This window comes from Ricinus communis, chromosome 3 (assembly GCF_019578655.1).
Source record: "Ricinus communis isolate WT05 ecotype wild-type chromosome 3, ASM1957865v1, whole genome shotgun sequence".
Taxonomy (NCBI): Eukaryota; Viridiplantae; Streptophyta; class Magnoliopsida; order Malpighiales; family Euphorbiaceae; genus Ricinus; species Ricinus communis.
Genome location: NC_063258.1, coordinates 28131599 through 28146564, shown reverse-complemented (window position 1 = coordinate 28146564; position 14966 = coordinate 28131599). Strand labels below are relative to the sequence as shown.

The 14966-nt window shown below is 36.3% G+C and overlaps 4 protein-coding genes across 5 annotated transcripts; 2 read left to right on the top strand and 2 right to left on the bottom strand.

The window, feature by feature from the left end:
• The first annotated feature begins 1231 nt into the window (after positions 1–1231).
• On the top strand, positions 1232–4911 carry LOC8272578. Of its 2 annotated transcripts, XM_002514095.4 has the most exons (8): positions 1235–1517; positions 2123–2190; positions 2599–2746; positions 2830–2910; positions 3315–3401; positions 3558–3643; positions 4113–4233; positions 4544–4911. In XM_002514095.4, exons 1-8 carry the CDS (start codon positions 1266–1268, stop codon positions 4619–4621), a joined length of 921 nt encoding a protein of 306 aa, XP_002514141.2. In that variant the 5' UTR covers positions 1235–1265; the 3' UTR covers positions 4622–4911. The 2 variants fall into 2 exon arrangements, with proteins under 2 accessions (XP_015571678.1, XP_002514141.2); XM_015716192.3 differs by lacking the exon at positions 4113–4233 and having other exon boundaries at positions 1232–1517.
• Positions 4912–5358: 447 nt separating this feature from the next.
• Positions 5359–7876, bottom strand: LOC8272579 (tetraspanin-2). The gene is made up of 2 exons (XM_015716338.3): positions 7098–7876; positions 5359–5945 (listed from the first exon to the last, which is right to left on the bottom strand). The coding sequence occupies exons 1-2, from the start codon at positions 7593–7595 to the stop codon at positions 5634–5636; spliced, it is 810 nt and encodes a 269-aa protein (XP_015571824.1). The 5' UTR covers positions 7596–7876; the 3' UTR covers positions 5359–5633.
• Positions 7877–8618: 742 nt separating this feature from the next.
• Positions 8619–10489, top strand: LOC8265072. The gene is made up of 2 exons (XM_002514097.4): positions 8619–9108; positions 9184–10489. Exons 1-2 carry the CDS (start codon positions 8915–8917, stop codon positions 10469–10471), a joined length of 1482 nt encoding a protein of 493 aa, XP_002514143.1. The 5' UTR covers positions 8619–8914; the 3' UTR covers positions 10472–10489.
• Positions 10490–11184: 695 nt separating this feature from the next.
• Positions 11185–12502, bottom strand: LOC8265073 (1-aminocyclopropane-1-carboxylate oxidase 1). The gene is made up of 3 exons (XM_002514098.4): positions 12344–12502; positions 12046–12269; positions 11185–11904 (listed from the first exon to the last, which is right to left on the bottom strand). The coding sequence occupies exons 1-3, from the start codon at positions 12443–12445 to the stop codon at positions 11304–11306; spliced, it is 927 nt and encodes a 308-aa protein (XP_002514144.1). The 5' UTR covers positions 12446–12502; the 3' UTR covers positions 11185–11303.
• Positions 12503–14966: the final 2464 nt, after the last annotated feature.

Sequence of the window (14966 nt, the reverse complement as noted above, 5' to 3'; positions counted from 1 at the left end):
GTTTACGTAATTTACATCAGATTTTAGATGAACTATTCATAATCGAAAATTTGAGAATTTCACATTCTATTTTGTATAGATTGTAGCTTCACATAAATAAACAGAATTTACATAATTTGATTCTTATTTATGTTTCTACACCTTAACCTTTAAAGTACCCATGGTGGGTTTGGGTCTGTGAAGGGATACGTAATCCATAAGATTTCTTTCCTTTAGGCTTTATTATTCTTTGTTGCAGCAGCTCTATCACTGATTGTGCATAAATAATTCAGAATGGGGATAAAAAGAAAAGGGCCATATTCAAGAACATATGCCTTTTAGCTAATTGATGCGGACATTGGATTCACAGAGATTGGGGATTTTATATTATATGAAGTTGCTGCAAGCTTGCAAGCATTTGTTTTTATATATTACTATATATATTGTCACTGTCCCTTCTCCCGCAACTTCTTCTAAATTAAGAAAGGAAAAAGAATGAAATACTGTTTCGTTTGTCACTTAATTTGGAGCTTCCTTGTCCACTTCTACACCTACCAATCTATGGTGACAGCCTTTTTCTTTTTATCAAATCTATGATGACAGCATTGTTTCATGTGATCCGAGGCATATGAAAGCTGAAGTATTAAAATGTGGTAAAATCAAAGGCAGGCAATTTCAAGGTAAGATGGTAAATAACCTATGACATGGATTTGATTGTCTGAGAAAAGAAAATTTGAAGAGAAATATGTTGATTCTTCGTGGCGTTGCATTTGTACGCAGAGGCGGAACTGGGTTCGGATTGGGGTGGGCTTTTAGTTCTGACCAGTTTAAAAAAATAAAATTAGGGTTATTATTTTTTAATTACAGATGAGAGACTTTAGTCAAGTTATATATATATATATTATATTCACTACCAAGCTAAGCTTGGCGTGAGTGTATATAATTATTTATTTTCAATTTGAGCAGTTTAAAAATATAACTCAAATATATATCTCTATTTAAAAATAATTTGGAAATTTATCATTACGAGACTATTTATAATTTTTTTCAGAATAATTAAAAATATTAATTAAACCATTGTTTGCAGGAGAAAAGAAATTCAACTGCACATTCATCGTAAACCCAAGACTAATCCCAACCGTAAAAGGGTGGCCATTGATATATATATATATATATTTTTAAGAACAAAAAGCCGTTGCACGGTTATGATAAATACACGTTGTCATGCTATCCTAATCCAAATCTCAACATATAAATACGCAAAATAAATATAATGTGTTAATGAAATGTCAAAAATGGCCAATTTTATGTGTCTAAAACTGCAACAGAAGCTATCAGTTCTTGCTACTGTTTGTCCTAATCACTATTCTCCTCTCTCCACAAAAGCCCATTGGAAGTTGAACACTAGATTTAAAGCACCTCGTAGGCTTGTTTTAGGCTTAGGGGCTTCATTTTGGGCACAGATTATGAGTACTGTTGGTGTAAATGGTGGCAAATCTTTCATTGCTTCTGCAAGGGAAAAGGGTGCTGTTGAAGAGGTGAAATTCTCACTTATCATTCTTTTCTTGAATTTGCTTTCTGGGTTTTGTTGGGTTTTTGGATTTTGTTAGTGAAGTAGGGATTAAGGATATTGAATGATTTGTGTTAGTTAAGCTTGTGATTGCTCCTATTTTTTAGTTCTTCGATAATGCGTAGAAGAAAAGGTAGAGAAATAGTGATCGAGTTGTTGTAGGGCCTGTTTCCTAATTGACTACTTCTAATAAGTAAAATAACTTGTCTATTTGATTGATTATAGAGAATTTGATAGATTGTACTCTTATGTTTGGATGGCTATCATTCTTTAAATTATGATGAACATAAAGTTATTTTGTCTTGTAAAACTGTTCTGGCACACATGCATTCCTGAAACTATTAGCTGCTAATGGATAGAACTTGTTTATTAAACTTGCTTGGTAGCACAAGCAGGCTAACTTCTTTACCTTTTGGTCGGTCACATGTATCTCTTTGCTTTTATTAATTTGCCTTCGAGCCATTGTCATAGCATGATCTTTTTTGTTACGTGTCTCACTTCTTACTCAAAATTGTGCTTATTTTCAAGTCTAATTTTCACTTCCAATTTTCAATCGTTCCTTTAATTTTATAGGTATTGAAGAACGTAGAATGGCCTGAGAAGTTTCCCTTCAAGGAGGAGGATTTCCAGCGCTTTGATGAGTAAATGGTCTAAACTGCTTTTTTATAAAATTTCACTAGATTCCGTATCCATTTTCTTTTTCCTTGAGGTTTTTCATTGGTGTTGGTGTGTGACTCTGTTTGTCATATGCTTGGTTCTCTCGAATTTCCTTATGTCCATGATCTTATACTGGCAGTCAATTACAGTTGCTTCACGTATAGAAACTATTGTCAATTCTCCTTTCATCCCTCTGCACTGAAACTTAGAATTAAAATGTACTGGTCCCTATCATGAAGGAGTTTTTCAGACTCTGACTAACCAGAGTTTGCTTCAGCTAACAGTTTTAAGCATCTACTAGCCATTGAAACTGATTTGGGTTTGAACCACTCTATATTCATCTTATGAAGTTTGTATCTTTTAAAACTAAAACTCACAAATTGATTTTCTAGGTCACCGGACTCATTGTTCTATGAAGCTCCCCGATTTGTGACACATATTGATGACCCGGCCATTGCTGCACTGACAAAATACTACAGAGAGGTTTTTCCTCCAAGCAACACTCCAGGAGTTAGCATCCTAGACATGTGTAGCAGTTGGGTAAGCCATTACTGATATGCACTCCAGCCTCATTATGTGTTGAATATGCATTAACAGAACACATTCACGGCTTTTATATGTAGGTCAGTCATTATCCAAAAGGATACAAGCAAGATAGAATAGTTGGGCAAGGCATGAACGAAGAAGAGCTCAAGCGCAATCCAGTAAGATCCTACTATTACATATCATATTTGTTCCTATTAAATTTATACCCACATACGATGGTATTACTTTTGACTGAGAATCTTAGTGTATAATTTCAAGTTTCAACTGATTAGATGAGCATTGTGAAATAGAATTTTCTCTTTCTGAAAAACTCACAATTAAGACAGTAGAATTCTATTCCTTTAATGAGCATAATTGAGATGACTTGATCTTTAAATTTCATTCTCAGGTAACATGTCAGTTGTTTGTGTACGTTTGCTAATTATGTGGTGTATGAACTTGTATATGTAGTGAGATTTACTTTTCTGGCCCCAGTAGTTCTAAACCAATTTACGTTGCATGAATATATATGATCTTTCTATTGATTGAAATAGTCCACCTGACTGGCTTAATATATCTATAGGTTCTGACAGAGTACGTTGTTCAAGACTTAAATATAAACCCTAAACTTCCATTTGAGGACAATTTTTTTGACGTTATAACTAATACGGTATGTACAATTTTCCCATCTCTTGATTTTCGATTATGCTATAAATAGTGGACTAATGTATACTTTGCAGAATGTAGTTTCACAACTTAATATATTAATATTAATGTACTAGATATTAAATTTCACTTTTTTGCTCATCTTTTAAACATTTCACAGGTTAGTGTTGATTACCTAACAAAGCCGCTTGATGTTTTCAAAGAGATGGGTCGTATACTTAAGCCTGGTGGACTGGCTGTAATGAGGTGAGAGCTCTTCTCCCGCTTCCAAAGATTCATAATCTTCTATCATCTGTTTTAAGCATGGCGGTCTTCAGTATGCATTTTCTTGACCTTTCAGTGGAAATTGAAATGTTGAGTTGTTTCTTTAAATATAAAAATGCTTTAGATGGAATGCTTAACAATTAAATGAAGCCAAGACAGTCAACAATCAATCAGAAGAAAACTCTATAACCTGTGGGAGCATTCCTTTGGTCATTAAAATTAAGAAGCGGAATTGGGGTTGAGGATTATGGTTTGCCTTAATTGAGGAACACTAAGTGCAGAAATATTGTGTTGAACTCTTTCACATCAGGGATGCAGGGACACCCCTGCACTTGAAAACAATATACGGTTTAACTGATCAGAAGTTGGGCATAATTTGTTATTTCTCAGTTATACACCTCGTTCCTCTGCTCAACCATTTCTAACTTTGTGGAGTGCCAATATGTATCAGCTTTTCTAATCGTTGCTTTTGGACAAAAGCAATCTCAATTTGGACATCTACTGGTGATGCCGACCATATTGTGATTGTCGGGTCATATTTCCATTATGCGGGAGGATTTGAACCTCCTCAGGTAAGCAACTTCTTTTGTGAGAGCACTATGACTTGACTTTTGGTGGTTAGTTTAAGGGGGAAAAAGTCAGTTGACGCTGAATAGGCATTTCATGTTCCTTTGCTGTTGATTATCTCCCTAATGTTTTGCAATTATTTATTGGTCATGATACACAGAGCACTATGCTGCTCGTGTCATCTTTAAGTTCTAGCTAATGTCCCTTGTCTTGCGGTGTAAGTGATTAGCATATGTTCCAAAGCCATGCTGATCCTGCAGATTGAGGGTGAGCCGTTGACTGGGGAATTGCTGATTGATTTGCATTTTCTTACAGGCAGTGGATATATCGCCCAACCCTGGACGCACTGATCCGATGTATATTGTTTACTCTAGAAAGGCTTCTAGTGCTTAAGCAGAAGTGCGACAATGAACAGCGTAAATTTTGTGGTCATCCTATGCTTTATCAGATATGATAGGTACTGAACCATGCCAAAATTTAATTTCAGGGCTAGTAGAGGAGTTCTACAATCTATCACATTGTACAATATTGAGCCATCAATAGGTGTAAGATTCCATATAGATTCCATGCTCTAAAAGGCTTTTATTTATGATTATCCTTAGCGTTGTTCTTCAATACTCTGTACACATTGAATATACATTATATAAAAATAATAATAATGTCATTTCCAATGGGAACACAAACTATATGAATGCCAGAGCAGGACCTGGCACGCCCATTGACCTGCTGTATAAAGGAAGTCTTGTAGCGTATGAATTCAAGTGGACAAAACTTTTGCCAGTTCTAACAAATTGGTTAAATTTAATAACTGCAGATAAGGTAATATTGGAAGTCTTTGAAATCTTGAAAAGACAAACAAGGCATGGTGCTAGTTGCAGCTTCTTGTTTCTTGTATTATACTAATGATATTAAGAACAAATAGCTTATAGAAGATGTTGGAATATCAAAAAGTGCTGCTTTACCAGTCGGTGATGTCGGTGACTTTTTACCATAAAAAATAAAAGATAAAAACCAGAAACTTTGGTACACCACGTGCATGTGTCAAGATCATAGCGACAAATATCCAATATAATAACATGAAATTTTGAGGCCAAGATGCTAAACCAACCCACTGAAATAGAAGAATCCAATTCTTGGGAAAGATGAAAATTGAGATTCTAATTCCATTATCATTTTCACAAGTAGTACCCAGTTGGGTCATCAAAAACTGGTTTCCCAACCAGCATTCATTGTCACCGTCAGCCCATGCATTCTAGATAAGAAAGTAGAAAGGGAAAGGAATATATACACTAATGAAAAGGATACAGGTAATAAAATACACTAAAGAAACGAAGAGAAGAAAAAGAAAGAAAAACCATAGTACCAACAACAGCTTTAAGGAACTGGGTTGTGTTCGGCAACAGGCTTAAACCCAACCCTGCTTGTACCTACGAAAAAGGTCTTCTGTTTGAGCATTCTTGAAGGCACTGCAGGCAATGAGATAGACCCATATAAGCACCACGACTGCTACGATGATAATCACATTGGCTTTCCTCCATTCTTTCCTTAGGTTTCCTAACAAACCAGCTTTGCAAGAATCGCAATTGTAGCAGAGCTGACTCTGGTCATTGCTCCACAGATAACAGTCTGGGTCCGCTGTTGGGTTTGCTGGGTTTAACCAGAGTGTTGGGTTCACATAATTGTAGCCACATACTGTTGGAGGCTTACAACACCCTGACTGTTGCATATAGTTTTACAGCAAATAAATTAAAAGAACAGAAAGGAAACAATAAAAGAAAAAGCTATCCCACCACCAACCTATGTCACTAAATTCTAATACAAAAAACAGCTGGCAACCATATAAGCTCCATAACTATGCATTTCTTTAATCTTCTGCCATAACGACAAAATCTATGACCTTAATAATGCGAGAAGGTCTACTTTTAGTGGGTCTAAATTGCTAGAGCACTCATAATAATCTAATTGGTAAGCATTCTAATTGGCACAAACTTTCCTGCAATTATTTTCAAAGAACCATATTTTTGCTATTATTAGAGCATCAAGAATGTGCCACACAGCATGGCATGCCTCTGTTAATTTCTTTCTGATGTGTTATCAAATCATGCTGATGGTGATTATCATTAAAGATTTGAAAGATCAAAAAAGTCCCTTTGCTAAATTCAACAATAATAATAAACCCATAAGGGTCCTACTAAATTCTTCAAGTAAAAATGGGCCCTGCTGCTTTCGACTACATTATACATTGCCATAATATAGTCCTGTCCTATTCCAGCAACTTCGTGTAAGGTGCAAGTTAATCACCACCTAAGTTCTTCAAAGTAATGTAAAGTGTACAGGGAAAGAATTGACTAACGATTAGAAAACACAGAAATTAAAGAGTCACATTCTGCTCATGTGGCAGGCAATGATCTGATCTTAAGGCTAACATCTCTATCTTACATATACCAAGACTCTGATGCGAGAGCTTAAGCGAAGAATAGAACTCTAGAAGAAGTTGCCTACACTCAAACATTAAATACATTTCCAGAGCTAGCTGTGCCTTATTCTACTGATAAAGTTAAAAAACTATGTAATAATATTAGTGTCATCAACAGCAATTTTTGTCTTCAGTTTGCCATCAATGTCTACATATATTTTAAGTGGGCATAAAATAAAACTTGAATATGAAATGGATAAACATTGTTTTATGCTTAGGCACATATGACAAAACAGAAAGATAAGATACCACTACATAACTTTCTACTCTAGCTCTAAAAAAGATGCTTTTTTCTTTTCCAAATTTTGTTAATTTCTCAGTATAAAATAGCAGCAAAATTATAGAAAATTTTCTATGTGAAATTAGAAACTGAAGAAAGAAACAAGAGCTTGCCTGGAGAGGGGAGATATGTGCAGCAAAGAACTGATCAGAAGTGATATAATTCTGGATAAGCTTAGAACAAACATCACTTTCGCTCAAACAGTTCCTAATCTTAACCCAATTCTTGGAATCGACAATATGGTTTTTCAACCAAGAAGAAAACCCTTCAACCCTATATTCTTTATAACCTCTACCAGGCACAGTATACCCACCATCAGCGCGTGTAACGACAAAAGCAAAAACCAGCAAGATCAAGATAAGTCCAATGAGAATGGCCATGCAGCAAAGATAGAAGGCCAAGAGAGTTTCTTTATACCAGTAAGCACCCACAAAGCCAGCAAGAGAGACAAGGAGGATAAGAACACCAAGAATGACTAATGGCCACCGGAAGTAGTGGATACACTCGTTGTCTGGTTTGGATGCTAGCCATATTCCTGATGCTATTATGGGGATTGAGCACAGAAAAGCTATGAAGTTTAGAATTGCTGTTATGTTGTTGGCTAGTCCCATGGCGTCTGTGTCTGGCAGAGGAAGGGTTTAGCGTCGTGTGAATTTGACTAAAGAGTAAAGACAGTATGCGAATGGAGATTATGGTGAACTGTCTCTGTGTTTGTACTTATACCAAGGTAAGAGAGAGAAACACAGAGCGAGCAGAGGATGAAAGAGTTGAAAAAGCCAAGCCACGTCATACGTGGCTATGGTTAAGGAATTCTTGGAACTGTTAAGACATTTATGTTGTAATAAATTTATACGATGTACATAACTAAAAAGGAGAAAAAAACAATTATTTAAAAATTCCTGAATAAGGGCTTGTGCAAGAGAAATTATATAATGTGATTATTATTATTGATTCAGTAATTCTAGTTTATTAAAAAAAAAGAGAGAGTAAGCATATTGATTAAATTTAGTTTAAAGTACATTTTAAGAAAAAGAATGAAAAAAATAATAATAGAAAATGCCAGCTAATCAAGTTACTCCTCTAAGAAGGGTCTTATAATATTATTTTGATAAAGCATACAAAAATTACCAGTTATTTTTTTTAAAATGTGTCGTGCTCCTCCCAATCGGATGCCATTGCCAATAGGAGAATTAACCAACCCGGATGGTTGATGTAAATGCACATGGATCATAGAAACCTAAAGAATTAGCATCTCAAGTCTCAAATTAGGAGCCCTAGGCTTTCACTTTTGAGTGGCCTCGGTTCCGATAAAGTAGATGACGTAAGTGGCGGTTGCCGTCCACCTCTCGGTCTTCAAAGAAGACGCGTCCAGCCCTCTCGAAGTTTTCCAAAAGCATGATGGCCTTTCATATCTATTCTCTACCAGATAAATTTAACATTCATTTTGCTCTTTTCTTTCACTCCTGAAATCTCTTTTGCAATTTGAAAAAGTAATAGAGTAAATGGTGTTTTCTTTAGAACAGGTTGCACACAAAAAAAAACCAAAATATTTTCAAAAACGGGTGCCCCCAATATCATCGAAATGGCCATTGAGTACCGTTTATTCGGGTATAATGCTCTATCTAGCCGGATCAACCGGTAATAAAATTTTCAAGAAATATTATTTTATTAAACGGAGGGCCGACCCGAGCTGTAAATATAGAGCAATAATAATTCAAAGCATAAATCTAGATCAAAGGGCCTTTTTTGGACCGGGCCCATCCCAGAGACAAAACTTCTTTGCCCATCTCATTTTTCTCATGGATTGAGTTGGTCCGGCCCTACTCATCCCAGGTTAGTTACAATTGCACAAATTCCCGGCAAATTCCCAAGGACACGCAGGTGATAACTAACAACAGCGGGAGAAAATAATCAAAATCAAATCAGAGAAATGGAGAGATGGATTCCACTCTTTGATATTTTTCTTAATTCTTCAACCCCAGAAACCGAAGCATCTATTTGGTTAAACCAATCTTTCAGTGCCTCATCACCATCGTCCCCAATAACCACTGCCTCTTTTCTCTCTTTGCTTACCAAACCCATCAATGCCAGCATCACTTCCTCATCTCCTCCAGCCACAAAGAGGTGAGGACATTCACTCATAAATATCTTGTGTTCCTTTCTTTTTTTTTATGGTTCTTATTATTGTTTCGTTTACAGGATCATGTTTATACAGACGCTGCCTGATATGGTACAGTCTAGAATTTTATCTTTTCTTGCTTTTGAGCACGAGAGGTTTTGTAAGCGGAAATTGTCTAGGTTGGCCACGAATATTTTGACGGACAATTTAGGGATTGATTTCTGGGTAAAGAGAGCTGCCCACGACGTGCTCGATCAAATTTCTGAGTCAAACTATGAATGGATTTCTGGTTTCAGCTTGGATTCTGGAGAAGAGAGAGTTGATGATGGAGAATTTGAGTCTTTGCCTGATTGGCTTAAGGATACTGTGAATACTGACTTGGTTCTTCCTTGGCTACCTGTTGCGCTTGATGACTTGAATTCAAGAGAATTGTTTGGTACTCATGAGAGTGAAGGAGATCCACTGAGTCAAGTTGGAGAGTGCGCAGGCGATACTTTGGAGGAAGTTATGGAGGAAATGGAGATTGATAGTCCTCCAAATGCTCCTTTGGCACCAGAAATTCAAGATATGGCAGCTAGTTTGAGAATCCAAGTTGTGATTTTTGAGTCTTGTTCTAGAACTGTAGAATTAGCAAATGTAATTCGCAAGCTTTGTTTAGATAAAGGAGTAAATTCGTTTGCAGTTCTCGGTTTGGTTGAACCTTGGAAAGCCGATGATGAGATTGCTTCGGTTCTTTTGCCTCATTTATTAAATGGAATTGATCATAAAGAGCTTGATTGGCCAAGCCAAGTTCTCAGTTCAGTTATTCTTCCGAAGATGCTGATTCTTGAAGAGCCAGCTTCTCGTATGCTAGTGGCTGCAACCATAGACTATTGCAAACTTCACCAAGCAGCTGCTGAATATGCGCTATTGTTTCCACTGATAATGAGAACTGGTGGTATCAATAATTCCTTATGCGATGTGATGACACGGATTATTAAAGAATGCTTGCATCCAGTCCATGTTTCTTCGTTCTGCCAGAAGCTGTTATGTGGAGGAGCAAGTAAGAAAAGATTCATTTGTCTTCCTTGCCATCAATGCCTGATTTCCAATGAACTGGTGTGGACAGAATCATTATTTAATCTTTTCCATAATATCTTGAATCTTAATATTCAGTTAACTCAGGATTTAGTAGATCAACTTGCGCTGCGAGTTCAGGAATTGGCTCAAATGTTCTCAAAATCTCTAAAATTTGGGAACTTTTTGTTGTGTTTTATTACTAAATGCTCTTTATTGTTGATGTCTCATAAGCTCTTGTTGACCAAGGCAGCTGAGCAGACCAATACCTTTGTTACTAAATCTATATTATCAAAATTAGCTAGCTTCTAGCTGCTGAATTTATTTTTAGCATTTTTCTCTTGCTGTGAGTCTAGTCACTCCTGCACCATACAAACTGCACAACCTGTTAGTTCTTAGTTGATATAGGATCACTTGGACTTTAGAGAAGAAACAACTTAGATTTAAATTTTGGGGTTGGGAGCTGTATAGAAATTTTGGGACTTCTATCTGGAGAAGCTATGAGTTCTATTCCAGAAAACCACTTCTTGTATAGTCTTTATATGATATGCAATTTTGTTAAAAAACACACGAGGAGGTAATCATGCTAATATTGTAGCTGTAGACTGTAGCCTTAATCACTTAGGTCATTTTAATTTTCCAAAATGCATTGAGAATATAAACATAATAGTGAAAGGAAACAGGGAAAATCTATGCTAATCTTCTGTGCTCAAGACAATTACGATTTCATTATCTTGTTTCTTTTTTCTAATGAAAATCTTTGTTATAGCTTAGGATAAATCATCTTTCATCTTTTCCCTCTATTTGTGGAAACAATTTAGGTGGTTCAAATTTTCTATTTTGTACCTTCACTGGAAAAAGTTGAACATTTCCCCATTCTTTCTTTGCTCTTTTTTCCCTCATCTTTTCTACCCTTTCCGTAAGCAGGATAAGAGAAGAACCATTATCATGCTAATAATTGCTGTATCTAGATTTTCTTCTGTAAAAGTGCTACCAGAATCAAATTGGAAGATCACATGGAAGAATAGGCGAATTCCAAATATATATGTTATTTAGACAAACATTGTCATTTTTATGCGGAAAATAGTAGTACAAACTGACAGAGAAACCCACGACGAGTTGTTACTTGTGCAATATGGCACCTTTAAACATGGAAATCATGGTGCCCATTGCCATTGGTCATTTTCTTCATGGATTCAAATCTGGGCCCCTTATCTAAAAATTTTGTGGTAGAATAAAGCTTTAAATAATCTTGAAAGGTGTAGTTATTAGGGTACAAGAGTTTGGGAGCTGGAGAAATGATGGCATCACCAGCTGGATTATAGAAGGTGGCAATTGAGAGTCTGCTTCCGTTCTTGTCAGCCATTACACGGTGTAGAGTACTTTTATACCTTCCATTACTCAAAACTTCCAGTTGGTCACCGGTGTTCACAAAAATTCTATTGTTCTTGGATGGAGGAATCTCTACCCATTCTCCATCTTTCAAGAATTCAAGACCAGGGACTTGATCATCTTGGAGCAACAATATGATTCCCCCAGCATCCGTATGCTCTCTTAGTCCTCGCACAAGCTCTGGCTGAGGACACCGAGGATACTTGGCCACTTTTGTTCCTACGGAAGGACCTCCGTCTCCTGAAAATGCTTCCTTTATATCATCTTTTTCCAGACCAAGATTCTCACACATGAGCTCCGAAATCTTCTCTGCCAGCTCAATTAGTTGAGTAATGTACTCATCCATTGATTTACTGCATATATAATATTATTTGTTTATGAGTCAATATCATGAAGTCGATGTGCATAATAACTTCAGCTTGAATAAGGATTTAGTAAGTGCATGTGTACTGCAAACACAATCTCATTAAAATGTTGAATATCCTATGACTTACCCAAAATCCTCTTGAAGGTTTGGAATATCATTGATGTTGGATGTTGGACGATGCCAAATGAAGTAACTGCTTTCCCAATCTATATCAGATGTATTTCCTTTATTGTCCAACCGTTTAGCTATCTCTGACTTATAAAAGGTCTCCTTCAAGTTTTGCTCATAGTGTGAATTCACAAGCTGTTTAACCTTCTCCATCAACTTCTTGTCAATTCCATGGTTCTCAACCTGCAGAGAGTTGTCAATAATAAACTGAATAATGCAAATGATTCTAGCTAAAGAGGAGATTATAACTTTTGAACCTGAAAGAAACCCCATTTTTCACAAGCTTCCTGCAAAACTGCCAGCATTTTGCTCCTGTTCTCGCCTTTGAGTTGACTGAAATCTATTACTGGAATCTCCATTGCTCTTCTCTCTCCAATTTAGATGTAAAATATAGGTGACTCGGAGAATTTATATATAGGCCAAGACCTGAGAGAGGGGGTTGAATAATGTGTGTGTTAGACTGTTAATTAGTAGTGCAGTTAGATTAGTTGCAAATCTAATCACTTATTATATGAATAATTATATAAAAATTATAAGTCTGTTGGTTATGTTATCACTTCAACTAATCACTCCTGTTTCTGTTTTATAAATATTTAATTAGTCACTATAATATAATATACTCATTATACCAATTGTCTTTTAATTCGGAATGCTTTGAAAACTGTAACTTTTTACAAAATCTATGGGTCTAAATCCAATTCATCGTTACTGCCATGTGATTTGGTGCGTTTTTAAATTATTTCTGATCATGTCAATCAGGCAGGCTACTTGAATACTTGCAGTAGTTGGTCTCATTTTCCTAGGATAATGCTTAGTTGCAAATTGATTCAGTATCCATGTGCTTGATCATATGATTGCTCATCATAAGTAAACAGTTCGGTGGAATTTTACCGACAGGAAATCATGAGGTAAAATTCAAACATGCACGGAATCTCTTATATGTTAGGTGGCTATCATGTAACAAATTAGATCTATTTGTGAGACAATCAGCACGTATGCCACTCGTATTTAATATTTCTTGTTAGTGAATAAGCGTTATTGGAAGAACTTTCCCTTGTAAGGTTGATTCGCCCCCTGTAATCCCATCCCAATATGATACGAAATCATTAGTTTTTGGGAAATCCGTGGGCAGTCGTGGCAGTGATCTAAAAACAGCCTAAGGGAAAACGGTGGGATGGATCAAAATAAGTCTCCCAATGGGCGATTTGTCCTGCTGACATTTTTGTAGTGGTGGGTCTTTCATCATCTTTGTCCCATATTGGGTGTCTGTCTGTCTGTCCTATATTCTTAAATTCTTTTCCTGCTTAGGGTTCGTTTTCCCCCACCTATTTTAGGTTAGCTAAAAAAAAGGTTGTTTTTTTCCCTATTTCCAGATCGATAAATTTGCATTTACCTGCTTGGTTCTCATGCAACTTGGGCCCCAAATTTAGGGGTTTGTGTCATTGTCCTTGGAAGGATATCTTAACTCGGAATCATAGAAAATGCTGATAATTAATTGGGTACATTTGATTTGAGATGGAACTTACGCATTATATACAACATATCTGCTCCTATAGTATAGAATAAACAAACATATTTGGTTGTGCCATGAAGAGCGCAAATGTTTCACCCTATTTCTTAGAGAATTCTCATTTAGTTGCACACTTAATATTGGGTGCCTTGGGGTAATCTTTTCCCCTTTTTTTTTTCATCTTTCTTGGTATTTTTTTTATTCAATCAAAAAGTGGCCCGTGACTTTCAATTCTTTAAGCGATTGATATTGCTCGTATGTTGGAAAGTTTATAACTTTTACTTCTCTAAGCAACTTTTCCGTGTTGAGTAAGTGCCAAGTTGGGGGAGATGCAGAATCATAGATGATCCTATTTAGTCATATATATATGCATTTTTTCTTTTAATTTTACTTTGATTTTCTGCTGAGAAAAGGTTCACAATGGGCCTAATGCCCTCATTTTTCGGAACATGCAAATGCTGGGAGTCTGTAGACTACCAATAATCTGTACGCATGCTGGAATTTAAACTGCGAAGTTAGGCCCAAAGTGTGCAGATGCCAAGTAGCCTAAATTGCAATCGAGAGTTGGAAGCTCAAATTCAAGCCGAATAGCCCATCTCCTGTGGGTTCAGTCCATCGTCATACCTGCAATTTGCTGGAAAACAAATATATGTGCTCTCGCATAAAAAGGTGCCGATTTAGTGACCCCTGGCCATTCTTATTTGTTACTTTGCTTGGACATCGTTAAAGAAATGATACTCCTTTATGCGTCCTCACCACCTAAGACGGCACTAACCTTAAGCAGCTTTAACTAACCTGATTTACATCCTTGGAAGTTGTATCGAGTCAACTGCCTACCCTAAACTAATGGAACACTTTTTTATTATTTTTAAAATAACGTGATGCTTTTAGAATTTGCTCTATATGCTCTGCATCTAGAGATCGAGAAATTAGACAGTGAATGAAAGAGATAATTATGAATTCACATAGTTTTTTTATATATAAAAAAACTTGCTTATGATAGTTTAAATGAAGTGACTAGTCAAATAAAAAAAAAAACTTATAAATGTGATAAATGAGGTTAAAATCTATAAAATTGCAAAATTTGCAGGTAAGGCCTCATCCTCCTCCCATCAGGCCACACTGCCAACAAAAAGTTTGACAGTGGCCCACTTCCCTTCTCAGGTCACACATGCGTCAAAACAGACTGGCCCACATTTCTAAATTGGTCCCGCCAAATATCTTACTTGGCAAAACGTCAATGCACTGACTCAACACTCAAATTATCGCAGCTGTCAAATCCTTCGACCCTCAGCCCCAAATAAACGGCCATGATTAGATAATCAAACCTTTGATCGTCAAGAATAAGTATCAGCAAATACACTGGAAAC